We start from the raw sequence: 25084 nt of genomic DNA on the forward strand, positions 1-25084 counted from the left end.
GCAGTGTAATTAAGGGTCAGTCTACTTGGGTCCACATGCAATGGTGGATCTCTGGAGCATCGGACCCGAGATAAAAAACCACACCCATGGGAGGCTTTCTCTTGTGGTTAAGGGACGTCTCCCTGCTGTCCTGGAAAAAGCCCATGGTGCAGGCATAAAAAGCTGGCATAGAGCTCCTATCATGGGCAAAACATGAGGACTGATGTTAAGATCACTAATTCAAGTGAATCATTGAAATGATTTGTTGCAATATGAACAAATAGACAGATCTTATCAGCTCAATTCTAATTGAAATACTTTCTTATGTGGTTCAGAATGCAGCATAGGGTATCTACATTGTGCATGGTTAAAAAATGAGACTATGTGCATAGTTCAGAAGCATGCAAACGGCATATGTGGTAGCATTTAGTCTGCCTCACATTGCCTGCATGGGGATGGGCAGCAGGGAGAAGGGAGGGAGAGCATGGGGAGGATGAAGGAGGGAGGGAGAGAGAGGGAACTGAAAGAGTGAGAGTGGGGTGGTGGCCGAGGAGGCTCTAGGGTGGGTGACTTTACAACACGGAACAGGCAGCCCCACGCACACATACTCGAGCACACACACACACACACACACACACCCACATAGTGCACTGGCAGATCTGCGTTCACATACAGACAAGCACAGATGTTCAGAGCGCAGAGGCAGGCAGTGGGAGAGAGGGACTAATGCACTGAGCAGGACATGCAAAAGGACTCATTTAGTTTATTGCCATGGAAATGACGAGTCACAACACTGAAAACAGACATCAAAACAAACAAGACAACAACAGCATCATCAGTAGCTGTGGACAACAAACCTTTAACAAGGTAAGATGGACAGATTCTCTGAAATGGTTTCAAATATGCTTGCATCTGACGTGGAGATGCAGTGACAAAACAGTTTGTAGGATTAAAGGTTAAGGTACTATTTTTTTCCGATAAAACAGTCTTTACAATAGGTTTTTAAAAGTTGCCTAGTTTACCTGTGTATTTAACAAAGCCTCAAGAAAACATTCAAAGGATTTCATTATCATACTATAGCCAGGGCACTACAGCCAAGCCAATCACTCACAATATATACAGTATATATACTGTGCTTTGTAGCTCCTGCAAATCATGAGAGCACATTGTGTAAGTTCTAGAACTATTAATCAAATGTAACATTTGATTGATTAGAATAATAACAATATTCTCATTCCCCTGTGTTGAAGTGATGTCAGTGTGAAAATGATGTCACCCTAACAAAAGCTGTATTGCTAAGGCATGAACCACGCACATCTATGTTACTCTACATACATTTACTTTAATCTCCTTTTAAAGAGTGATACATTCGTCATAAATTATTTTATTATTGGATTTATTTATTTAAGGGTAACATGTATACAGCCCATGTTATCACATTTTAGAAGTAGTAGTTTGACTAGTTAGGTGAATGCTCTCGTTAATTGTCAGTCATATAATGGAAATATTCCAAAATATGTACAGGGCATTTGTGTGTGTGTGTGTGTGTGTGTGTGTGTGTGTGTGTGTGTGTGTGTGTGTGTGTGTGTGTGTGTGTGTGTGTGTGTGTGTGTGTGTGTGTGTGTGTGTGTGTGTGTGTGTGTGTGAGTGAGTGAGTGTGTCTCTGTGTATGTGTGAGCATCCTACAAACAATATAAACTGAAAGTCACTCTGCGAAATTAGATGAAATGGTCCGAATACAGTTTATTATTGTTTACTCTACAATCTTTACATCACGAACATGTGTTCCTCGTGAACAGATCTTAAACAGATGCAACCTATTAATTGTGTGTGTGTGTGTGTTTGTGTGTGTGTGTGTGTGTGTGTGTGTGTGTGTGTGTGTGTGTGTGTGTGTGTGTGTGTGTGTGTGTGTGCGCGCATGCGTGCGCATACGTACATCCATGCCTGTGTATGTGCAGTCTATTGTCACTCCAAAAAACATCTGTTTAGACAGCATCTGCAACATCATCCCCACTCTACTCCTCAAAACATTTCTGTGTAGTCATGGAAACTGAATATGCACAGAGAGATACATCCAGAAGATCGAAGACAGAAGATACCCAGAAACCCCAAACCCTGCCCTACTCTTTGTCTCAGTTTCTCACTTTGGGGCCGCTTCAACCTACGCACTGAATCTGACATGATTCCTCCAGGATTTCAAAAAAAGCAAGAGCCGCCATTGTGTTGTACATGTTAGACACAGAAAATACAGAGCAGAATTAGTTTCTTCTGGTTCTGGTTTGTAAAAACTTTTGTGAAATGAATAATCAAAGCTTCAAATTTCTCTTTCCATTTTTTCAGCAGGGTGTCCAAACATACATATATATGTAACAAATAAGTTGCTTTGGACATAGGTACCTGCTAAATACCCAGACTATAACTATAACATTTATAAAACTAGCAGTCAACTTCCTCAAAACTGCCATCACTGCCTGTTTTAAGTTTATCATTAGAGTTCTTTTATTGGTCCAAATAGTCACCGACACCCATTTCTGTATTCTCCATATGATCATCTATAGAAATAGCATTTACTTATTATGAGTATACACTTGTACCATTTAAAAAAAGAAAATGTCCTTTCACAATTTGTTCGTCATAACCATTGTTTAACAGGGCAGATCTTGTGGAATTCATTTGGTTAATGTATGGGTGTAACATTATAGTGAAATCTTTAGGCCGTAATTTGCTCATCGGGAGATGTCACTCTAGATTTGATTGTTCATGAGGTCACCTTACAGCGCCATTTGAACCAGACTGTTAAAGGTCCGGTGTGTGTGAGTGTAAGTGTGAGTGTGTGTGTGTGAGAGAGAGAGAGGGAGTGCAAAGATGGTGTGTTTATGTGTGTGTGTGCGTGTGTGTGTGTGTGTGTGTCTGTGTGTGAGTGTACACACTTGTGTATGTGTGACTTGATGTACACATGTTTCTATGTTTGAGCCCCTGGATCTGTAGAGGCAGATCTCACGACCGATTTCCTCTCCGACACAATTATTTGGCTGTTACATCATGACCGAGGAATGTATTAGAAGGCAGGCTGCACGGCTCAGTGACTGCTCTCCCTGGACCTGTGCTCATAGAACGCACATTAACACAGAGGTCAGCATGTGGGGAGAGGGAGAGCTCATGTCAAGAAACATGAATTAAAACTAAAACAGATACAAGACAGAGGGAATCCATGTTCTTGTAGACTGGGAGAGTAAGTTATTGCAGTTTAGAGACTATTGCAAGAGGACTGCAGTGGAAGAGGGATTGGAGGGTTGAGTTATTGTAGTTTAAAGACTGTTAATTGCTTGTGTGTCTGGGCTTGTGTTGTGCAAAACACATCTCCAATGGTTAGTTCTGCTCCTCCATCTGTCCTTCTCACTGAAAGCCTTTGGCAAGCTTTGGGGGTGGGAGACGTAATCCCAAATGATTCCTCTGACAATGTGTCTCTCTCTCTGAGCCACATGGTGTTTTACGAGCACCCCGTCTCTGTCTTTTCGGCACGACTGACGCATCTTGTTTATGAAGGCTGGGATGTCCTGAGAAGCTCAAAGTCTGGGTTTCACATTTTATAAAGATGTTTTCCTTCTCTTGCTCAGGATAAAGGGTGTTTTTTTTTTTTAAACACTGAACTTAGCTTCTTTTGAAGACCTTAAATCAGCCTACTCCTGGAGAGTTTGGAAAATGTATTAGAATTACATGAAGAGCATTACCATGTATGGATGAACAACTTCAATGCAGCAGCAAAGTGGCTAAAACAATGAGAAAGCTGCAATAACGTTTACCTTTCGCCCTCTTTTCCCCAGTATTTTGAAATATCCAGAAGCAAGCAGACATGCCGTTTCTGATACAGTTCTTATCTTTGTGTGCTGGCCAGCAATGGGATGTTCTCTTGGCTCCACAGCTATTCTCACAAATATCTGCCAAGCTGACGGTCTAGACCTTCCAATCCAACCATAACTTTGTTTGTTTCTCGCATCTTGAACAAGTTTGCAAAGTACAACAAAAAAAGACACAACAGATAAAACATTTGTCAGTCAAGAGATAAAGTAGAATTCAAACTGGAATTCAATGGGAATCATAACACCCTTTATAGCCTATGAAGGATGCATGATATGACCCTTCTTATAACCCTGCTTTAAAGTCCAGGTAGCTTACCATACTGACTTGGAGACTATGCTGCCACCACATAAGTCCTACAGCTGTTTTGTATAAAAGTGTGACTTGCTTATTACAATACCTCTCCTATGGATGGAGCCTCGTGTGACTTTCCTCTCACTTCCTGTTGCAGGCCTGAGGATGTGGGTTCTTGTGGGAGTGGTCTGTATATTTCAGTGCGTGATTGGGCAGCTGCTGGATACCAAACCGAAAGTGGCCAATCCCCGTTTAATCTGCAGCGTTCCTGGCTTACCTGGGGCCCCAGGTAAACTTGGCCCCCCGGGCCCACCCGGGGACGATGGCTTCACTGGGATCCCAGGCAGAGATGGCAGGGATGGCAGGCGGGGAGAGAAGGGACAGAAGGGGGAAGTAGGTATGACACCCTCAACCATGCATCCATGCACATTCCTATGTCATTTTGGTTTCTGGATTTGTACAGACATTCACACTGCACAAGTTGGTCCAACTCAAGATTCAGTGCCAGTGTTGTGTACAGGAGTACCCAGCTGGTTTACTGTAGTAAATGCTATACTGAAAGATCAGATGTAGTCTCTACTGGCGACGATGAAGTTAATATTATGCACTGGTATATCTGTTATTCACCTGATTGCTGAATAACCTCATAACTGACAAGTTACAGGTTATAAGTTACTTGTTTTTTGGAAATCTTTTATATTTGTATCTCAGCCAATGTTTTTACTGGCATATGTGAGGATTTAGACCCGCTGTGCTTCATAAAATACCAAACATTAATCCTCATGAATTCTTTCCATTTAGCATCAGACATTGGGTATATCATCCTAAATGACCTCATTCCTTTGTTTTCTTTGTTGCCGAACACTTGATTCAGGTACACAAACACACATTCACACACATTCACTCACTCACACACACACCCACACCCACACACACACAAATATTCTATTCATTCCTTCCATGGTCCAAACATGCGAGAACCTGCCGTTGGTGGAAACAATAATATGACCTCATGTCTGGTATGAGGATGTCATGATTTGTTTTTGGATGAAGAGCTTATGCAATAGAAAAATACTCCCCATAATGAATGAACTTAGAACTTTTGATTCAGCATACATATTCAACATATATATTTCTTACATATATATATATATATATATAGTCAGCATATATATTTCTTAATACGCAAACTCAATAATAATTTAGAGAAAGTAGACTATCAAGTAATACACACATTAATTCTACCAAAGTACCAAGGAGTCCATGCCTTTTTTTCTTGCATGTTCCAGGGACAAAAGGAAGAGTTGGCCCTACTGGTAAACTGGGGTTACGCGGAGAACGGGGTCCCCAGGGAAAGAGGGGCCCAGGTGGTGATGGCGGGGACCCAGGTCCTGGAGGCCGGTCTGGGCCTATAGGCGGAAAAGGGGACAAAGGCCGAAGGGGCCCACCGGGCACAGCAGGCATCTGCAAGTGTGGAAGCCTGGTGCCCAAATCGGCCTTCTCCGTGGGCATCACCAGCAGTTTCCCTGCTGAGAATGTACCCATCAAATTCAACAAGGTCCTCTTCAATGAGGGTGGGCACTACAACCCACAGACAGGCAAATTCACCTGTGCTTACCCGGGCGTCTATTATTTTTCCTATGACATTACACTGGCCGACAAGCACTTGGCAATTGGTCTAGTGCAGAATGGTGAATATCGGATCAAGACCTTCGACGCAAACACGGGAAATCATGACGTGGCCTCGGGTTCCACCGTGATGTACCTCAATCCAGAGGATGAGGTGTGGTTGGAGATCTTTTACAAAGACCAGAATGGGTTGTTCTCTGATCCTGGCTGGTCAGATAGCCTCTTCTCTGGGTTTCTGCTCTACGCTGACACAAACTACTTGGACACTTTGGCAGAGGATTACTCATAGCTCTCACCTCACACTGAACTGCAGTTGGAGAGCAAAACTGTGTATTGTAAAATTGAAAATATAATCTCAAAACCATCCTATGTTTCACGTAAAGAATTATTTATTGTGATCGTACTGATACATAATGACTGTATTCGTTTGATATACCATATTATTCATGGCAGAGACTGGAATTTTTATATTGTATATTAAGATTATTTATTTTATCTTGTGTGTATGTTGCTGATAGACATTACCAATTATAAATCTGTCAAATATAGTCCAGTTGTACTGCAATTATAAATTGTAAAATTGTAAACACAAATGTATATTTCTACATAAAGGTGAATTTATCTCTCTCTCCGTCTTTCTATCTAGCTTTCATTTAACTGGTTTCATTACCATTTTTATGGAGATAAAAAGATAGCTCCTGATCTCATAGTTGCCACTGTGTTCCATCACTGATACCGAATGCCAGAATATTTCAAAATCTTTCTCTTTTTATGGGACATTCTGGGTAAATTGTATTACAAGGGGACTATCTGGAAGCCAAGACTCTGGAGCGTGGAGTCTGTTTAATGGAACCCTGAAATATTGAAAGCCCATGCTGAAGGACATTTGCAGTTGATGACTAAGCTTTATGATGGTAAACAAACACACACACACTCACAGAGTGAATCTGTTACATTGTGAAGGTTTAAAAGAATTATCTTTTTTGGGGATCAGAGGGTGATCATGAAAAGATTTATTTGACATATTTTGGGAACCAAATGGGAAATCATGGCTAATCAACTGTATGCAATGCATTCATTATCGAATGAAAATGAATAAAAACAGGGGAAAACTTTGCCAAGATCACTGTGCAAGTTTGTGTGTGTGTGTGTGTGTGTTTGTGTATGCATGCTTGCCTGGCTGCTCTGTGAATGTTTCTGTGTGCTGTCCATGCATGAGTCAAATTGAGAGATAGGAAGTTGGGGCAGAACAGGGAACACTTTCTGGATTTCATTGCTCTCAACTCTCAGCGGCTGTTTGGATCTCTTCTAGTGGGAAAACAGGAGTCTGCCAAAGAATTCTGTTTTCTGGCAAGCTTGAGGTACATTACACGTTCTTCATTGAGCAACCCTATTATGTGCTTTTCCCTCTGCAACTGAATTGCAATTGGCCAACATATGTAAGAGAAAATTATTTGATTCGTTTTAAAAACTTTTCTGAGAAAACTTGTAATAACTTTTCACATCTCATTTTTATATTTATTGTAATAAGCCCAAAATGTCTAATCGCATTTACGCAACGAATACACTCACGCACCCATACAAAAACTGCACAGGTTCAGTCTTCCAGAGCTCAGTGAGAGCGAACTCTCTACCAAGCCCGATTGCGTACTACCTACGTCATTGACTGGCAGATATCTGGTTGAATGGAAATGCGATTTAGGAGCGACCATATGGTCGTGTGTTGCCTCCTCTGTAAATCTCAGGCAAGGTTGGTTGCAGGATAGTTTTCTCCCGTTACCAGGCAGCAAGCAGTGAGATTACGGTAATAATGTTAGTTAGCACAACTTTAAAATTAACTCACAGAAAACCGAAGAAAACTCGCAAACACACTCCTGGTTTTGCCAGAGCAAATTCTAGCTCGTATCGAATACCGATGTGTGACACGTAGCGGATTGTTATGGTTGCGTAGTCGTTAATGTTTTGTGTGTAGCGTAACAACTACTACTACAGCAATTATGATATCGAGTTCACACATCATGCTTTGTTTTTGTTCCCATTTCTCCTCAGAGTCTCTACCAGTCAAGTCAAGTCAGCTCCATAGGCTATTATAACCGGTTTATGTTACAATCCTATTGTTGTCTGTTTCCAGTCGCGCTGCTTCGTCAGACATTGTTACAATGTTCCTACATAATGACAGACCCCCTCAATCTGTGCTTTGAGAAGGGATTGTTTGGAAGCCATATACTTGAAGTGCATTGGCCAAAGAAAACTGTAGTCCTGTAATCTGTTGTAGACTACCGCCATGGCCTCCGCCAGGTAAGGCACTTCGATGATATTATTGGGTGTAGTTATAGTGACTTACCGATTAGTTTTCATTTCAGGAAACTTACTTGAGACACTTTCTCCGTTATATATTTTGTAGCTTGCAGATTTGTAAAAGTCGTATCATGCATATTGTGACCTGTTCTTTGACTCCTTTTTTCTGCACAATTTCAGTGACATCCGAGACAAACTGCGGAGAAAACGCCGTGCTTTTCAGGAGTCTCTTGTCAGAGTCCGCGATGATACTCAGGTGACCTTCCCTAGTTCCTGCTCTTTATGTGTTTCAGTGTATCATGTCTGTCACCCTCTACTGTTATCTTGCCGTGTTGTCAATAACACTTTGTTTGAATTCAGTACTGAACCTGTGTAGTGGGGAAAGCTAGTGTTTAACCGGACTGAACAAGGTCCCTGCATGGAGGTGCATATAGCGTGTACGTTACTTAGAGCATGTTCACAAATGGGACTTTGGATCTTAGTACTGTACTCTACCTGCTAGGCTTTGGTCTCCTCGGTGATGGAGGTCAATAGGGACTCTGCTGCAGAGGTTGGTGTGGTCTTTCTGCAGCTTGACTTATCTTGAGTGCTGTGCTCCCTGCTCTTGTTTCCTACCCTAGAATAACCTGTAGGCTTACATCTTGTAGTTCCACAATTCCTCTCCAAAAGCTGCTACTACTCTCTCAGATTCCTAGACTCTGCTGTTTGTTTGTGTATGCTTGAGCTTGTTCATGTCATTACAACGATTTCACTTCCTGTGAGGCTGTGTAGTTGTCCTCTTTTCTGAAATCCTCCCCTGTGTGCTGTATGTTTTTCGCTTTGCCTTTATGATGTTCATCTCTAAAACTTCCTGTTCACATAAGTTGATGCACTGTAATAAGATCTGGGGAAGCAATGTAGGGGGATCCGTCTAGCTTGTCTTGACTTCAGTGTGTGTTCGGCTTTTAATGTTTGTCTGTTGCACCAGGAGCTCGCAGGCGGCGAAGACGAGGGGCCGGCAGAGACTCTGAGGCGCTCGCTTAAAGCACAGAGGCAAAGGAGGAAGAAGAAGGTAAACACTCGTTCATGTTTCTCTGTTGCCTCAGGATTCTCTTGTTAATTTCGCTGTAACTACTTGTCTGAATCACTCATGAATACCAATATTTTAGGTGATTAACTGGTTGTTTTAGTAGTTGTTTTACCCAAGCTGTGCAATACTTTAACATAACTTTTGTTTTGTTCGATGTTCTACATAAATAATCCAGCCTTGACTAAACTGTGCGGATGAAGTTTATTCATACAGTATATACACTTATTGGATAAGCATTCAGTGCATCATCTTAGTCATCTCCATCCCTCTTGACCTGTCACCTCTCAGATGCTTGAGGAAACTGCCGTGGAGGAGTCTCAATCTGGGGTGGAGGAGTCTCAATCTGGGGTGGAGGAGTCTCAATCTGGGGTGGAGGAGTCTCAAACTGGGATGGAGGAGTCTCAATCTGGGATGGAGGAGTCTCAATCTGGAGTGGAGGAGTCTCAAACTGGGGTGGAGGAGTCTCAAACTGGGGTGGAGGAGGAGGGCGAAGATGGAGAGACGGAGGACGTGGAGACCTCAGTGGTGGAGGAGATTAGCGAGGTTCAGTCCATCCAGCAGTCGAGGGGGAGATCGGAGACCGAGCCGGAGACCGAGTCTGAGGCTGCCGCCAGGTCCTTAATGCGGTCCTCTAGAGGTAAGAGAGCACAGCATTCTGGTCAGTCAAGGGCGTGCTACATTAACTTCGCAGTTCTCAGCTGTGTCTGACAACAAGAGAAGCTGTTGGAAGCAATGCAGGAACTTCTTGCTAGATTCCATCAGACATTATAAAAGTCCCTCATGTCCCGTTAATGTGTGGTCAGGGATGCCTGTCTCTTTCGAAGCTACAGATTTGGATATTACAGTACAGAAATGTTAGTAATTGATTATAGAACACAGGAGAGCATTCATTTCATGACAGCTTCCACATTGTAAAACTAACCACAGTACTTAAGGTGTTTCAACAAGGATTGGCTTCAGTGAACAAAGCTCTGTATCACTGACAAATGCTTCATAAGGCCATTTAATCACGTCATCCTACGAACTTCTTAAAATCTTCTGCCATGTCTTTTGTTTTATTTTCTACATAGACCTGCCTCCCTTGCCCTTGTCAAGACCTAGCTCCAGCCTTTCAGAGAGCTCAATGCGACAGCGTATGAGGGAGAAGCTGAGAGCTGCCAGAGTAAGTTTCTATATTACTGCTTAGTCTCCACCCTCACAGTTTCCCTTTAGCCTTAAGGTGGGTTTATGGTCTATCAAGTGCCTATCACTGCCACAAGATAAAACTCAGCTTTTACTCACCACCTCTGCCTCACTGACATATGTATGTAGTTGTCATTGCCATTAATTACAGTATGTTTCAGCAGACACACAAATACTGTATATGCTGTTTTCTATTGGGTTTGCCATTGACACCTTGTGTTTATGCCAGTCTAAAGCAGAGAGCCTCCTGCAGCAGGAAGTCCCTGTGGAGCCTGCCAGTCGCCTGCAGAGTCTGAGAGACCGAGACGCTCTCACCAGGTTTGACAGGGAGGTAAGCCTCTGTGCCTGTTACTGTCACAGTATGAGGGATTCATTAAGAAAAGACTAAATGCTACTGATCATTTTTTTTCTTTTCTACAATGGATGTGTTGTGTTGTGTTCAATTGTACTCACAAAATTGCTGAATACTTTTTTCCAGACCGAGCCAGAACTCAGGCAGGCACCAGATGGAGATTCAACAGACCTTGCAGGAAAAGTGAAGTTTCGTGAGGCTGTACGCAGAGTACGGATAGAAGCCCAGGTAGGAGCCATCACTGTAATGTCTGCTAGTGTGGTAACGTGGAGATGGCCAAATCTGTTAATGTCATGTCAAGTGTTGTTTGATCACTTCCAGAGCTAGTTTGATCTTTTTGTGATCCTGTGTCCTCTGTTAGTAATTCTGGTGCAGTGTTGTCTTTAAATGTATCATTGTCACCTTGTGCTGTTGCTTTGCCATGGCCATAGGCACTGGCATGGCATCAAGCCTGATTCTACCTACTTACTTTGTGCTGTTCTACAGAGAGAGACTGGCATACCCACAGCTGAAGACGCCTATAATTTCTTCACCTTCAACTTTGACCCCGAGCCTGAAGAAGAGCCGAAGAAAAGGCACAAGAAGAGGAGAGCCCCTAGGGAACAGGCAGAAGGGGAGGAGGATGATGACGAGGTGGACGGCGAGGAGGAACCTGAGGAGCAGGATACGGAGACGGAGAGGGAGCAAGCCAGAGAGGATGATGACGAGGAGAGGGTAAAATGTTTCCTTGATGTATACCAATATCTCAGCCATTCATGTATTCCCAAACAAGGAAACACAACCTCTGTCCCTTGGTAATTAGAGTTGCACCTTGTATTAAAATCAAGTCCACAGTCCAGGCCATTACAGTCCATGATCTCCTCAGTGTCATGTGAGCTTTTGATTTCTTCGGCAAGCTTCTTTCTCCGATTTCTTTTTTTTATGTAAGTGGATGCAATATCCTTGAGAGAATTGTTTTGTGTGTGTGTGTGTGTGTGTGTGTGTGTGTGTGTGTGTGTGTGTGGTATTTGTATTCTCAGGACGAAGACGCTGCTCTGGTCAGAGATGGAGAGGAGGACCCGTTCCTCATTCAACAGTCCTCTCAGGACTTCCTAGAGGTGAGGAAAGCAGAGTACATTGGGTACAACAGACGAGTCCAGCGCGACAGTGAGCTGCTCTTCACTCCCAGTGTGCGAACAGGTACATCAGACCACACACACACACACACACTCAACTTACTCCTCGTCTCCTCGCCTGAAAGCAGCTTTATCCTCCTAATTGAGACACATCCTCTCTGACCTGGCAAGAGCCATATTAGCCAGTCAGCACGTAATTTGCGTTTCCATTCTTCAGTTCCGGCTTCCATCAAGTTGCCTGAAAATATGCAGCCTCGATACCTGGAGGAAGAAGGGCTGTACGTAGGAGAGAGGCCGGTAGTATCCCTCACCAATGAGAACATTCTGGAAAACCGCATACTGAGACAAGACCAGGTAAAGCTCCATTACTATGCTAATACCTGAACAAAATCTGCCTTTGACTGCCAGTTTGCCTTTATTCTACATCATCTGGCTTCAGTACTTTCAGTTCATTCAGTGCGGGAGCATTTTGTATCCTGGCTATGTAATCAAAGATTTTAATATGCTAATGAAATGACATTATCATGTTCAAAGGGCAATAAATGGTTTGGAGATGATGGGAGGGTCACTGTTCTGCCTGACCCAATTAAAGAGTCCTCGACCCGGCCCCCTCTTTTCCATATGGAGGGTGATCTGGAACCTGCTCTACAGACTGTTTACAGAAAGGTAATACATTTGTGTGTGTGTGTGTGTGTGTGTGTGTGTGTGTGCGGGCGGTGCTGACTGACTAAGGAAGAGTATTTAATTCAATGGGCTTCTAATTAGGAGTGTGTCACCGCAGTAGTATGTGTACACATGCTTCTCCATGTGCTCACAAGCTGCTGGAAGTGAAGGAGGTAGAAATTGACTGGGAATTAGTGAGAGGGGCTTGTGTCAACTGGAAAGCTGTTTACTCTGGCCTGGGATGAAAGCAGATTCACAGAGAAGAAGCCATATTTCAAGCAGAGACAGCCTGGTTAATTCTCCACCCTACCCCTTGAGAGCAATTCAGAAGTCAACTCACTCTAGCGTTTAGAGAATTGGATGTATTAAATGTTAACTAATCATATGTCTGTACGTTACATTATTGTAGCAAATTAATGTGGATGTGTTGACATGCAATTTGGGCAGTCTCTCTTCCATAGTCATGTTTTCTGTCAGTGGATGTTCTCTTGCTTTTCTTGTAGAGGTAATGGAATAGTAAAGTTTCAGTTAGTTTCAGTTATGACACTGAGAGAAAGTGCAGAAAACGCAGAGCGACGGTTGCTAGGCAAGGTGAACCATGGCCAATAATATTTAGAGACAGGAGAACCCATCGGCTTAGGCTCCAGCTGTATAATGATGTCATATGGCAAACAGGCACTCCATTGTGGAGAGAGGGGAAGAGTTCACACGTGGCTATTTAGGGTGAGAACAGGCGTGTCACGCGTGATTAGTCACCATAAGCACTTAGAGATCCCCAGGGGTCCACTGCGCTGGACTCTGGTGTGCGGAAACACCCCATGCTCAGCACACCTACACAATCCCTCATGTACTGTTCCCACGCCTGCGGTCATGGAAGCACACAGAGAAAAATGCAATTATGAACACACTCCAAATACATGTATAGTTGTTTTATGACACTGTTATGGCGGTATATTAAAAGTGAATGAAAGTGTCTGTAGGTTTAATTAATCATGCATAGTTAAATTGATACGATACGATACGATACAGTGTGGATTGAACCGCTTTGGAAGTTTGAAATGTTCATGTCCCTGGAATTCTCACTTATTAGTCAGTTGGATCAGAGAACCAACTAATCATTCATGAGAATGAATGAATGAATGAATGAATGATGTCACTCACTCACTCACTTATTGGGGCCTGTGACATAGGCAATAAAGTCAAAGTATGCCAAACGCTACATTCCTGGAGTCGGTGACATCCAGGGGGACTACCAGCTGGATGTGGATGTTGCTGGCCTCATCTTCTCCCATCATGGCCTCTTCAGCCGGGAGCATGTGCTGGGGGCCCGACTGGCTCAACTGTACGATCAGCACCTCAGCAGACAGCATAAAAACCTCACTCGTCTGCTCACAGATAAGGTACGGTCACTGATCAATACTATAAAATGTGTTCTTACAGATGGTTTAACCTCTTACGTTTATGGCCAGGCCTAGATAGGATCAAACTATGTACAGAACTTTTTCCATAGCACAAATAATCATTTCTGGTATTTATTTATATATATATATTGTAGCTGAGTGGGCTAAGGAACACCATACGGAACATGCTGGAACACCACGGCGGACTGGGCTTAAGTGACATCGCAAAGCAGAGAATAGCGGAATACAGGCAGGAAGTGAAGTGAGTAAAGTGAAAGATCTATAACCCTTGCACTACCCCAAACCACTCCACCTTTGATCATATTGACTCTGGCGCAGAACGTTTTCCACATTTCTTTCCTAATCTGTCATCAGAGGTGTAAAAAGGTGAGTGTGTTTTGGACGTGTTAGCACTGTGAGGGTTTTTAACCTGCTGTTGGCCTGTGCCTGCCAGGATCACTCGTCAGATGCGTGACGTGGAGCAGGAGAAGGACCGGGTTCTGCTGAAGAACATCGTGAAGGTGTGGAAGGAGATCAAAGCCCTGAGAGAATTCCAGAGGTTCACCAACACACCATTCAAGCTCTATCTGAGGAGGTAACCATCACGGCATAGTGTAACATAGTGATGATTTCTTACAGATGGCTCTGTCTCCTTTACTGCTACAGTCAGCAGGAAGCAAGATTTCACCAGGTCATTGCCAAAAACATGGGCCAGGGTAATCAAATAGAGTAAGCCAGCGGTTACAACTAAATCAAACAACAATCAATTTTGATCAAAATGTATTATGAGATTGAGGCAAAACGTCTTATGCAAGATAGTATTTCATACCAGTTCAGAAAAATATTATTAAGACCGCGTACTCAACCTGAACCAAACACTTCAAACAGACAACGAAATGGATTGCACCCAGTTATATATGGATGTGTTTTGTGATCTGCTGGAGGTCTGTGCTGAAAGGGTCTGGTACTGCTCTTGCTGTTGTAGAGAGGAGGTCGACAGAGCCTCAGATGAGCGTGAGTGTGAGGCCGAGATTCTGGCGGAGGTGTCCGAACTCCAAGCAGAGAGCAGGGAGGACTACGAGAGGAAGGTGGCCGAATACAAGACACATCTCGAGGAGTGGAAAACCTGGAAAAAGAAGCAGGTACGTTTCTTTTCGGTACGAATTCTGTGGACTCATTTCTTAAGCCGTCTGGACAAAAAAATACATTATTCATCTTTTCATCCAGATTATGGATGGGCCGTCTGAGTTTAAGACACTTGTCTCTTAATTTCAGAATGGCCATGTAAAGTGGCAGCCTCATCATCAGACAGTAAAAACATGACATACACACATAGACATGGTAAACACACTGCTGACACTTTCATGATCCACTGTGTGCAGAAAGCCATGAAGAAAAAGAAGAAAAAGAAGAGGCAGCAGTCTCAGGATGATGAGGAGGAGGAGGAGGAGGAGGAGGATGAGGAGGAGAGTGAAGAGGAGCTGGGCGAGGAGCCCCCTAAGCCTGACCCACCAGAGGAGCCGGACCTGGAGGCTGTGGAGAGGCTGGTGCGGGAGAAAGCCTCCAGGATCCGCAGGAAGCCCGGAGAGCCTATCCTGGTGCCGGAGTTAACTGCCTCCAGCAATATCACTCACAACGAGCAGTGTCCCAGGTACGACATCACTTGAAGTAATATCAAGAGCTTAGTGCAGTTGTTCAAATCATAAAATATTGACTTTATGTTTTAAAGATGTAGTTTGTTTGTATGTGAATGTTTTTCATTCAGTTTAAATTGATAGATGTAATTAGATAAATGGTGTGCGATCTGTCTTTCCACAACTTCCCCTCAGGGCTGAACTTGCGAGAAGACAGGATGTGTTGAAGCGCTCTCAATTTGTGAAAGTCCTGTACAACGACAAAGAAGTCTCCCGAACAGACAGCCGTGCCCTCGCCGCAGATTTCAGGGTCCATTTCGGTCAGATATTTAACCTGAAGATCATCAACTGGCCTGAGAGCATCAAGCTGCAGGTACTTTCAGCAAGATGGCTGTGCAGTGACTGTCAAAATGGCTATATTACATGATATTCTGTTAATATGACTTATGTGCCCGTGGATTGAGAACCAATAGATGCATCAGTGAAATGATATGTCTAAACTGTTCATTTGATTGTTCAACAAGTTATTGTGACTCCCTATGTCTGTACTTCTATTATGATATGTAACTGCTTCTTTATCCCTAGGTGTATGAAACGGTTGGATCCTCAACAACCCAGCTGGCAGAGGTGTTTGTGCCCGTCCCAGATCCATCCATACTGACAGGAAGCGCAACCTCTGAAGAGCTGGAGTTTAGCAGTAACCAGCGAGTCATGTTCAATCACGAGGGCGTTGGCAGTGGTAAACACACATGAGACACAGCACACACATATACACGCAGACGCAGACGCAGACGCAGACGCAGACGCAGACGCAGACGCAGACGCATGACAAACAGCAGACACACGCAGACACACGCACAGACACACATTGGCTTTTTGTCTTGCAGATGTGCCTTTCTCTTTTGAGGCGGATGGCAGCAACAGATTGACCCTGCTTACCTCAGGGAAGTTGTCCTGCTGTGTGTCCTGGGCCATAGGAGAAAATGACATCCCTCTGGCTCCCCCCATGACTCATGCCAGTGCGGGCATGAACAGGTGAGCAGAGTGTGTGCTCAGAGTGGTTACTAGCGGTACATGTGCTAGTAATGCGCTACACGCTAGAGTGTGCTGTGAAGCCAAAATATGGACACTTTTACATCTGTATTTGTGTTTATCTGTAATGTCGGGGATTGAACACAGAAATAATTTAAATAAATGAAATGGATTATATAACTGAAGCACTTGTGTTTGATATTAAATATTGTGTGTGTGTGTGTGTGTGTGTGTGTGTGTATACGTACATATATGTATATATACGTATGTAATATGGTATGGTATTTAAATTAACTTTGTTTATTTTATGCTCCCAGTGGGATAATGCAGATGGATGCGATCGCATGCATTGGGGCCTCAGGTCTGAATGACATGAAGAAGTTGGGGAAATGGGCTGCAGAGTCTCGGCTGGATCCCAATGATCCCAACAACGCCTCCATTATGCAGCTTCTCTCAGTAAGCCCTTCTAGCGCTGCTTTGGACAACCATCAAACATGAGTCACTCTAATGCGATTCATTGGATCAGATCTGCAGAAGACGATATAAAAATGTGTGAAGGGTCAGCTTGTGTTACTGTTGTCCAAATTGCAGTATTTTTACCAAACATCTGCCTCTCTAGCTTTCCCGGCCCTTTTCACTGTGTAGTGTCTAAGTGAGTTCAAGGAGTTCAAGTTATTTTTGCAATTTTTTTCTTTCTTGTTCTGTTTTCCCTTCATGTAGGTGGTCAGTGGTGGAGATGTCACAGTTCCTGATTACTTTCGCCTGGAGCAGCTGCAGGAGGAGTTCAACTTCCTGTCTGATGAGGAACTGGACCGATCACGGAGGTTCCGCCTGCTCCGGCTGAGAACTCAGGAAGTGGCCGAGTTCCGTGGCTACAAGTGTGTGCCTGCTCAGGAGCGTGAGGTTTCTGAGAAGATCTTCCAGGTCAGAGTCATACATACTATATATAATATATATATATATAATAACATACTATATTTCGCCCACATAAAACCATCTAACAGTGATTTTTTTTTTTTGTTGCCATTTTCAGGACTATGAGAAGAGACTGAGGGATGGCGAGGTGGTTGATACCAAGGAACACTTGGATGCCCATAGGGCACTGGTGGCCAAGTATCTACAGAAAGTGAGTTTGCTTCTTGGATCAAACATTAACCCTCTGGGGACTGAGGCCTATTAGACTTCTGTTAGACAGAGTCTAGTCTGACATGCCTTGATGGTTTTGTATATTTCCTCTAACTAAAAACATTGATGCACAAGTGGCATATATGTACAGTGCCTTGCATAAGTATTCACCCCCTTGGATGTTTTACCCTTTTATTGCTTTTTTTATAAATCAGTCATGGTCAATATAAGTTGGCTTTTTGGACAAAAGAATTCACAAAAAAGCCCTCTTTAATGTCAAAGTGAAAACAGATTTCTACACAGTTATGTCAATTAAATAAAAATATGTAATGAAAAAAAGTGATTGCATAAGTATTCACCCCCTTTAATTAGACTGACCTAATTCAACAGAGGTCCAGCCAATGGGTGCTAGAAGTCTCACAATTAGTGAAATGGGGATCAGTGTGCAGTGAATGTGTCTTAAGTGATTGTAGTATAATGACACCTGTGTCTGGAAGGTCCATTCACTGGTCAGTATTCAGTAATCAGTATTCCTGGCTACTGTTACACCATGAATACTGATTACTGAATACTGACCAGTGAATAAACCTTCCAGACACAGGTGACATTATACTACACTTTGACATTAAAGAGGGCTTTTTTGTGATTTTTTTTTTGTCCAAAAAGCCTATTTATATTGACCATGACTGATTTATAAAAGCAATAAAAGGGTAAAACATCCAAGGGGGTGAATACTTATGCAAGGCACTGTATCTGGGGGGTTTCTGGGGGTGTTCTTTTTATGACTCTAGGACAAAAACTCACAGAGCTTTAAAGGCATAATGACAACAAGAACAAAAAACTAAATATCCCTCCAGAGGGGAGCCTCTCTGATGTTACATCAGTATGAGGAAGAAAACAAATAATAGACTGTTTCAGTTAAAGTTTAACACCGAGCCATTATCTTTCTTTTCCCCCTCCAAGGTACGCGAGTCTGTCATCAATCGATTCCTCATCGCCAAACATCATTTCGTCTTATCTGATGTGGTTCTTGAGGAGGAGGTCCCCACTATTGGGTACTTATGCACATGTCATAATGAGATAATATGGAGTTTTTCCAATCTTGAGTATGAAAATGATGGTTTTAAAATGCATCTAGGAACCCCCTCTCGAAACCTCAGTCCCCAGAGTGCGTCTTACATGAATTCATTCAACATTCTAATGAAGCTATTTCAAAACATTCTGCTACATTTCTTGTCTCTCATTCTGCCTGAGGCCACTGATTTTCTCTCTTTGTCACATGGCATAATTCAGTTACACATGCTCTCGTTTGGAATGGATGACGTAGCTGCTTTTTAATAACTTCTGTAGAGGCCTCCAATTAATCATGTGTCCACAAGTGCCAGCACTGAAATCAGTGATCAGCGCGAAACTGGGTGGGATTTTGTCTGGATGTCAGGTTTTCCCAAACTTTTGGACAATATAAATACAGTCATTTTGTGCCTTCAGTTGGCTTACATTTCTCTTTTTCCACTACTAAACCACATTGGATTAGACTCTTTGTAGACCTTTTAAATACTATTGCGTCATCCATTTTTATGTGCCAAAGAAACACATTACCAACCACAACACTGAACTTTCTTCAAGATACTTTTGACAGTTAATTCATCTTTACTAAATCAGTCACTGCTTTCCATTTGTTAACATTGTTGTTATGTTCCATCTCCTTATTTTGCTCTGCATGTGTTAATTCAGTGGTCCTGGCCCTGGGTATGTTTTCGGTTCTTTCATTTATTTTTGTGGATCCATTTTAGTTTGTCACTACCTAGCCAGTAGTCATAGTCTATGTGTCTGTTTTAGCAAAGCGCATCAGTAAGTTCTTTGTATGTAGTTGTCATTTCATTGGTAACACTGGACACTGGGGAAGTACCGGTGCAACTGTACAGGATCATGTAAGGTAACTACAGAACGTTTTTAAATGGGGGTTAGTCATTGTATCCTCCTGGTGTTGACATAATGGCCTTGACATAATAGTAATGTAGTGTTCTAAGGATGATTGGTGCCAGTTCTGCGAGAAAAAAAACGGTAAGTTAAAGCCTCAGTTTGACACTGGAAATTGATATCTTATAGTATCTGTGGAACTGAACAAAAATCTGAATATATTTTGGTCTATGTTCCTGTTGAAGTTCATGTTGTAGTTATTATTTATTTTACTATGTTGAATGTAGTTAAATGACCAATGGCTTTATTGTACTGAGATGACTAAAGCTAGTATTTCTCTCAGGGTCCTTGGACTGAACCTGTTTAAACTGGCTGAACCCAAACGTCCTTTGAAACCACGGAGGAAAGAGAGGAAGAAGGTGACGGCACAGAACCTGTCTGATGGAGACATCAAACTCCTGCTCAACATTATCAGAGCATATGATATTCCCATTCGAAAACCCCAAGCCAGGTACCTCATTATCTCCCCATGGTTGAGCTAGACTCATCTGGTACAATAAGTCCTTATTTGGAATTCATGATTGGAATTGCTTGGATCAGAGAATAGCATCAGTGCATGAATGAGTACAAATAATAGCTTTGTGCTGTAAATAGATAGTGTCTGTCTGGCATTGTGGTGTTTAGGCAGCATAGGAATTATCCTATCTATCATTCTATCCCATCTATCTATCAACCATCATGATCCTTGAATGGGGCGGGTACTGTTGGCTTAAATTAAGTAATCATGTGTTGTAATTGCAGCAAACCAGCAGTAGCATCCAAGTCGACCCGCTCAGTCACTGAAACGTTCACTGCTGGACAGTCATCACAGACTGCCCTACAAGGCATCGACTGGCCTCTCAACCAGGTATGGTAAATGGGCCATTTCCTGCCGCTAATACTGGTGATGATAAACCACCAGAGTGACCTATGCACGTCTGTTTAACACTGTGTTCACATTAGGTGCTTGTCAGGCCCTTTGTGGAAGTGACGTTCCAGCGCACGGTTCTCCAGACCTCCACTGCTGAGGGGCCTAACCCCTGCTGGAACGAGGAGCTCCTGCTGTCTTTTAGGTGAACACACAAGTCCTCTAGCTTTAGACAGCACTGGTGTGAAGTACTTTAGCATCTACGTCAGATGTGCCATTGATGTGTGAGAAGTGCTACTGAGTATTCAGGTGTTCCTCTCGTTTCAGTGCTCCTAACGGAGATTACAGTACATCCAGTTTACAGTCCGTGAAAGACGAAGTCTTCATCAACATCTTTGATGAGGTCATTCATGAAACAACTGATGTGAGTATAGCACAATTGTATTAGTCATCAATCGAATGATGAAAGTGCAGTGTTATTTTTCTACGATTTGTACAGTGGCTAGGTGGAACCACACGAAACCAAGCCTCTTCACACAACTGAATTGTAGCAAGCTTACTATTCTGCTTTAGCAATGTCCTCTTCTCTCTGTGTCACCCCTCTCCTCCCTGTCAGGCTGAGAGAGAAAGAGGAGGCATATACGCACACGTTGAGAGGCACTGGCTCGGTTGCGTGAAGATCCCCTTCAGTACTATTTATCGCCAGTCCAGGGTAAGGCTGTCAAAATAACTTGTGTTAATGTTGACCGCAGCGGGACAGGTCGTAATTTGCATCTATCTGACTGATGTGTCTGGCAGATTGACGGAACATTCAAAGTGGAGATGCCGCCGGTGCTGTTGGGATACACCAAAGAGCACAACCTGCTCAGCGAGGGCGGCTATGATATCGTGCGCAACCTGACTGAGGGAGCCTTCGTCACGCTCTTCATCACCATCGAGCCTCAGCTGGTGCCTGGCGAGACCGTAAGAGAAAAGGTAAGCCTCTTTTTAGTGCCCCCCTCTCTCTCCATTCTCTCTCTGTCTCTGTGTGTGTCTCTCTCTCTCTCTGTCTCTCTCTCTCTCTCTCTTTTTGTCCATTCTGTCTGCTACATGCATTATGTGAAGGATGCACAGTCACAGAGTTTATGTTTTTACTGTTATTGCCTATTTACAAAGACAAAGGATAACATTTCATTTTATGTTCATATTAAATAGTGAAGCCCATTTTGTGCATTTTCGTGGATGGGAGTTGAGAAGACTTTGTTTCACTCCTGTCATGTTCTGTCCTCTCTTGTCTGCATTTTGCTGCCTTTGGTAGATGAAGGATGTAAAGGTAAAGTTTACTGTGATCTCATATCCACAGTAACTTGATCACATGATCTTGGGGGTTCTGCAAGGTTCAGTATGGGCTTTTACCAAGCTAAATCTGACCTGCACTTCACCCACTGGTTAAAACACGAGATGTTTTTATAACCTGTTGCCCATGCATGCGAAGGCAGCCATGGCAATGGAACAAGAATCTCTTTTTAATATATATGTGTTGTCACAGAGAAGTTAAGTCATTTTCATCTCTACAATTTCCAGAAATGCTTTTCACAGTATCGAAGTAGATCATGACTACTGCTGTTTATCAATGTACTTACTTATTTCAATGTCCTATAATAGTTGAGCAACATCTGTTAGATGTTGGCATGGCTTTATAGTTTTTATATCCTGCTCCCCAATAACCCTTCTGCTTTTAAAGCTATTTAGCAGATTAGTTTGGCTTGCATACATTCAGTGCATTCAGTTAGCCATAGTGTTTTCTGTGTTAGTACATGACCTTGGTATAGGTCAGTGTCAGACTTTCACCTGCAAAACTCTAGCAGCTTTTCTAGAGAGAGAGACAGGGAGACTACAGTCTATCACTGGTTGTATCAGTTTGCTTTAATAAGTATTTCCATGCCATGCTGTTCACCTCTGACCTTTGAACCCGCCCATATCAGTTTGACACAGAGGAGGATGAGCGTCTGCTCCTGGCTTCTGAGTTCTTCGAGAGGGACGCCACACAGCGCTTCCCCAGTCGGCCCTGCCTCACCACCGTCATCGACATCAATGGCAAGACGGTGTTCATCACACGCTATATCCGCCCACTCAACCCACCTCAGGAGCTGCTGGATGCCTCCCCCGACAACCCACAAGAGACTACGGTCAGTATCTGCCTTGCTGAAGGCTGCATAGAGTTCCAGTCAACTTGAGAAGGTATCCCACTGAATGACACTGCCGGTATGCTCATTCTGTTTCTGTCTCTGTGTCTGTTTTAGGAGTTGGTTGCCAGATACGTTTCCCTCATTCCCTCCCTCCCTGACAGCGTCTCTTTTGTCGGTGTCTGTGATCTATGGAGCACTTGTGATGTAAGAACACACACACACACACACATATATTTCTTAATATAGGCCATTTAGGCCATTGGGGTCCACCTGGCTCGTACAACTGCACTTTGAAGAAATGATCTCCCAGTATTCCTAAATGTTGCATTTTGCCATCCTGTTTCCTACTCTAGCAATTCCTGACATTGCTGGCAGGCGATGAGGAAGAGCACGCTGTCCTGCTGTGCAACTACTTCCTCTCCATGGGCAAAAAAGCATGGCTCATCATTGGCACTGCCATCCCTGAGGTAAGTAACGCTCCTGACTCACCAGCTCCTGCACCATGGAAGTGAGAGAGAACATGCGAGCAGAACATTTGAGTCACTTCCTGTTTCATCTGCTTCCGTTCCTGACATGTCTTGTGTTGTTCCATCACAGGGGCTCACTGCATACGTGTTGACATATGACCAGAGTCGCTACCTCATCTGGAACCCCAGCAATGGTCAATACTATGGACAATATGACACCTTCTGCCCACTGCAGACTATTGGATGTCTGATAAATGCTGACAATGTGAGTGACGGAGCAATGAAGTTGACATTATAAAAAGTTATCACCACATTTATAACTGATTAGTGCCGCACTCTCTCTCTCTTTCTCTCCCTCGCTCTCTCTTTTAGGTATGGTTTAACATTCAGATGTATGATGCCCCAATGAGGATGAGTTTTGATATGACTAAAAACAAGTTCTGGAAGCCTTTTTTCTCTCGGGCTTTCTCTTATCCAGGCCTCTCTAGTGTACAGGTAACCAAGGAGACAATTCTTAAGAGATTCCAGTCATCTTCCTCTGCTGCCTGCTATAATACACTCACATTTGAAACATACTTTGGAGATCGGAGGTAGTTGTTTTTTATTTGCATGGTTCAAATTGACTGTTGTCCTCAATGCTTCCCTGCTGTAGCCCGAGGAGTTGGCCTATCAACGCACAGACAAGGCAGCAGCCACAGAGCTTCAGGACAGGTATGTGAAGTGATCAGGTAGAAGTGATTCGCCTGTGTTTGCCGTTCCTGGCTGCACTCTTGTATTTGTTATTCCATCCCTTTCCTAAAGTGCACTTAGGGGTTGCTTGGATCCCTGATGAAGGGCTTTGGGCAGAGAATATGTTGAGTTTTTTACCATCCCATGTTATGATGTGTTGATACAAGAAAGTATTTTATTAGCCAATGCTTTCTGTAAGTTTTTTCTTTTCTTATTTATTTATATTTAATCTGTTACCATAACATTGTTGTAGGTTTGATAACTGTAAAAAAAATCTGTCACTAGTTTGATTTCTTTATGGATTGTCAATGATTTTTCCATGGTTATTTTACGGGAGTCTCCTATTGGTCTGTCTGTAGGATTGAGAAAATACTGCGAGAGAAGATTATGGAATGGCGTCCACGACACCCCACCCGCTGGAACCGATATTGTTCCTCCACCCTACGCCACTTCCTGCCCAAACTTGAACTAAGTGGTGGACGGGACGTTGCAGAGGAGCACCGCCTGGAGCTGCAAAGCCTGCTGGGAGAATACAGGGTGCGCCAGGATTTACTCATTGTGTTGGAATCAGATCAAAATAAGACCCAAACACAGACATTTCAGCGATCCTGACCTAACCAATTTGTTTTCTTTGTTTTTTTCCCCCTTACAGATATCGGGCTTTCCCATTCAACTGCCATTTTCAGAGATCCAGCCTATCATCGAAGCTGTGTACAGCACTGGGGTCCATACAGTGGAAATGTCAAATGTGGAGTTTGCTCTGGCTGTTTATGTTCACCCCTACCCCAATAATGTCTTGTCTGTGTGGGTGTACCTGGCCTCACTCATAAGGACACGTTAGTTCTTACATTCTAGAAATATGTTTACTCATGTCTCACATTTTGCACAAAGGTAGTTTGTTATTTGGTGAGAGATAAACAAACAGAATGTATAAGAAGGGATAGGCTGTGTGTGTGTGTGTGTGTACCAAATAGATTGGTTAACTGTAAGGATTATTTTATATTGTACAAATCATCTAAGAGGGAAGGCAGACATAATTTTGAACCAATTATGTGATGCTGAGCCAACATGAGCTATACTGTGTACTATAGGATAAACATTTTACTATTGATATTGTTTTATTTTTTGCAGAAATATTCCTAATAATGTCGTTACTTTTAATACCCATTTCAATCAATACTCACAATTAAAGTTGATTGGCTTGTTATGATGTTGTCCCTACTTTACCTTACAAGGAATGTAATGTGACCATAATTCATAGTT

The 25084-nt window shown here is 43.0% G+C and overlaps 2 protein-coding genes across 9 annotated transcripts; both read left to right on the top strand.

The window, feature by feature from the left end:
- Positions 1 to 609: 609 nt before the first annotated feature.
- On the top strand, positions 610 to 6863 carry LOC105893901 (C1q and TNF related 7). 2 transcript variants are annotated; one of them, XM_031574780.1, is made up of 3 exons: positions 610 to 846; positions 4289 to 4528; positions 5421 to 6863. In XM_031574780.1, the coding sequence occupies exons 2-3, from the start codon at positions 4297 to 4299 to the stop codon at positions 6047 to 6049; spliced, it is 861 nt and encodes a 286-aa protein (XP_031430640.1). In that variant the 5' UTR covers positions 610 to 846; positions 4289 to 4296; the 3' UTR covers positions 6050 to 6863. The 2 variants fall into 2 exon arrangements, with proteins under 2 accessions (XP_031430640.1, XP_012675822.2); XM_012820368.2 differs by lacking the exon at positions 610 to 846 and having other exon boundaries at positions 4222 to 4528.
- Positions 6864 to 7477: 614 nt separating this feature from the next.
- cc2d2a (coiled-coil and C2 domain containing 2A) lies at positions 7478 to 25028 on the top strand. 7 transcript variants are annotated; one of them, XM_042708831.1, is made up of 41 exons: positions 7478 to 7564; positions 7892 to 8058; positions 8239 to 8314; positions 8561 to 8608; positions 9026 to 9109; positions 9416 to 9764; positions 10198 to 10289; positions 10539 to 10640; positions 10788 to 10889; positions 11148 to 11375; positions 11681 to 11840; positions 11994 to 12130; positions 12311 to 12442; positions 13630 to 13839; positions 13995 to 14101; positions 14294 to 14434; positions 14825 to 14981; positions 15222 to 15490; positions 15669 to 15846; positions 16059 to 16212; positions 16361 to 16508; positions 16823 to 16961; positions 17226 to 17429; positions 17539 to 17631; positions 18594 to 18685; positions 19365 to 19379; positions 19894 to 20061; positions 20352 to 20457; positions 20553 to 20662; positions 20785 to 20881; positions 21074 to 21169; positions 21256 to 21432; positions 21755 to 21769; positions 22422 to 22625; positions 22740 to 22829; positions 22979 to 23092; positions 23223 to 23357; positions 23465 to 23587; positions 23745 to 23803; positions 24181 to 24358; positions 24474 to 25028. In XM_042708831.1, the coding sequence occupies exons 2-41, from the start codon at positions 8045 to 8047 to the stop codon at positions 24660 to 24662; spliced, it is 5292 nt and encodes a 1763-aa protein (XP_042564765.1). In that variant the 5' UTR covers positions 7478 to 7564; positions 7892 to 8044; the 3' UTR covers positions 24663 to 25028. The 7 variants fall into 7 exon arrangements, with proteins under 7 accessions (XP_042564765.1, XP_042564764.1, XP_042564763.1 ...); XM_042708830.1 differs by having other exon boundaries at positions 7488 to 7564; positions 7810 to 8058; XM_042708829.1 differs by having other exon boundaries at positions 7491 to 8058.
- Positions 25029 to 25084: the final 56 nt, after the last annotated feature.

The sequence above is a fragment of the Clupea harengus genome, chromosome 10 (assembly GCF_900700415.2).
Source record: "Clupea harengus chromosome 10, Ch_v2.0.2, whole genome shotgun sequence".
NCBI classification, from domain to species: domain Eukaryota; kingdom Metazoa; phylum Chordata; class Actinopteri; order Clupeiformes; family Clupeidae; genus Clupea; species Clupea harengus.

Bases quoted from the DNA above. Each gene is read 5' to 3' on its own strand.
- LOC105893901 (XM_012820368.2), top strand. From the start codon at position 4,249: ATGGAGCCTCGTGTGACTTTCCTCTCACTTCCTGTTGCAGGCCTGAGG. The intron at 4,529-5,420 runs GTATGACACCCT...TGCATGTTCCAG, and splicing joins GGGACAGAAGGGGGAAGTAG to GGACAAAAGGAAGAGTTGGC.
- cc2d2a (XM_042708831.1), top strand. The intron at 9,110-9,415 runs GTAAACACTCGT...GTCACCTCTCAG, and splicing joins GGCAAAGGAGGAAGAAGAAG to ATGCTTGAGGAAACTGCCGT. The intron at 20,458-20,552 runs GTATGGTAAATG...TGTTCACATTAG, and splicing joins TCGACTGGCCTCTCAACCAG to GTGCTTGTCAGGCCCTTTGT.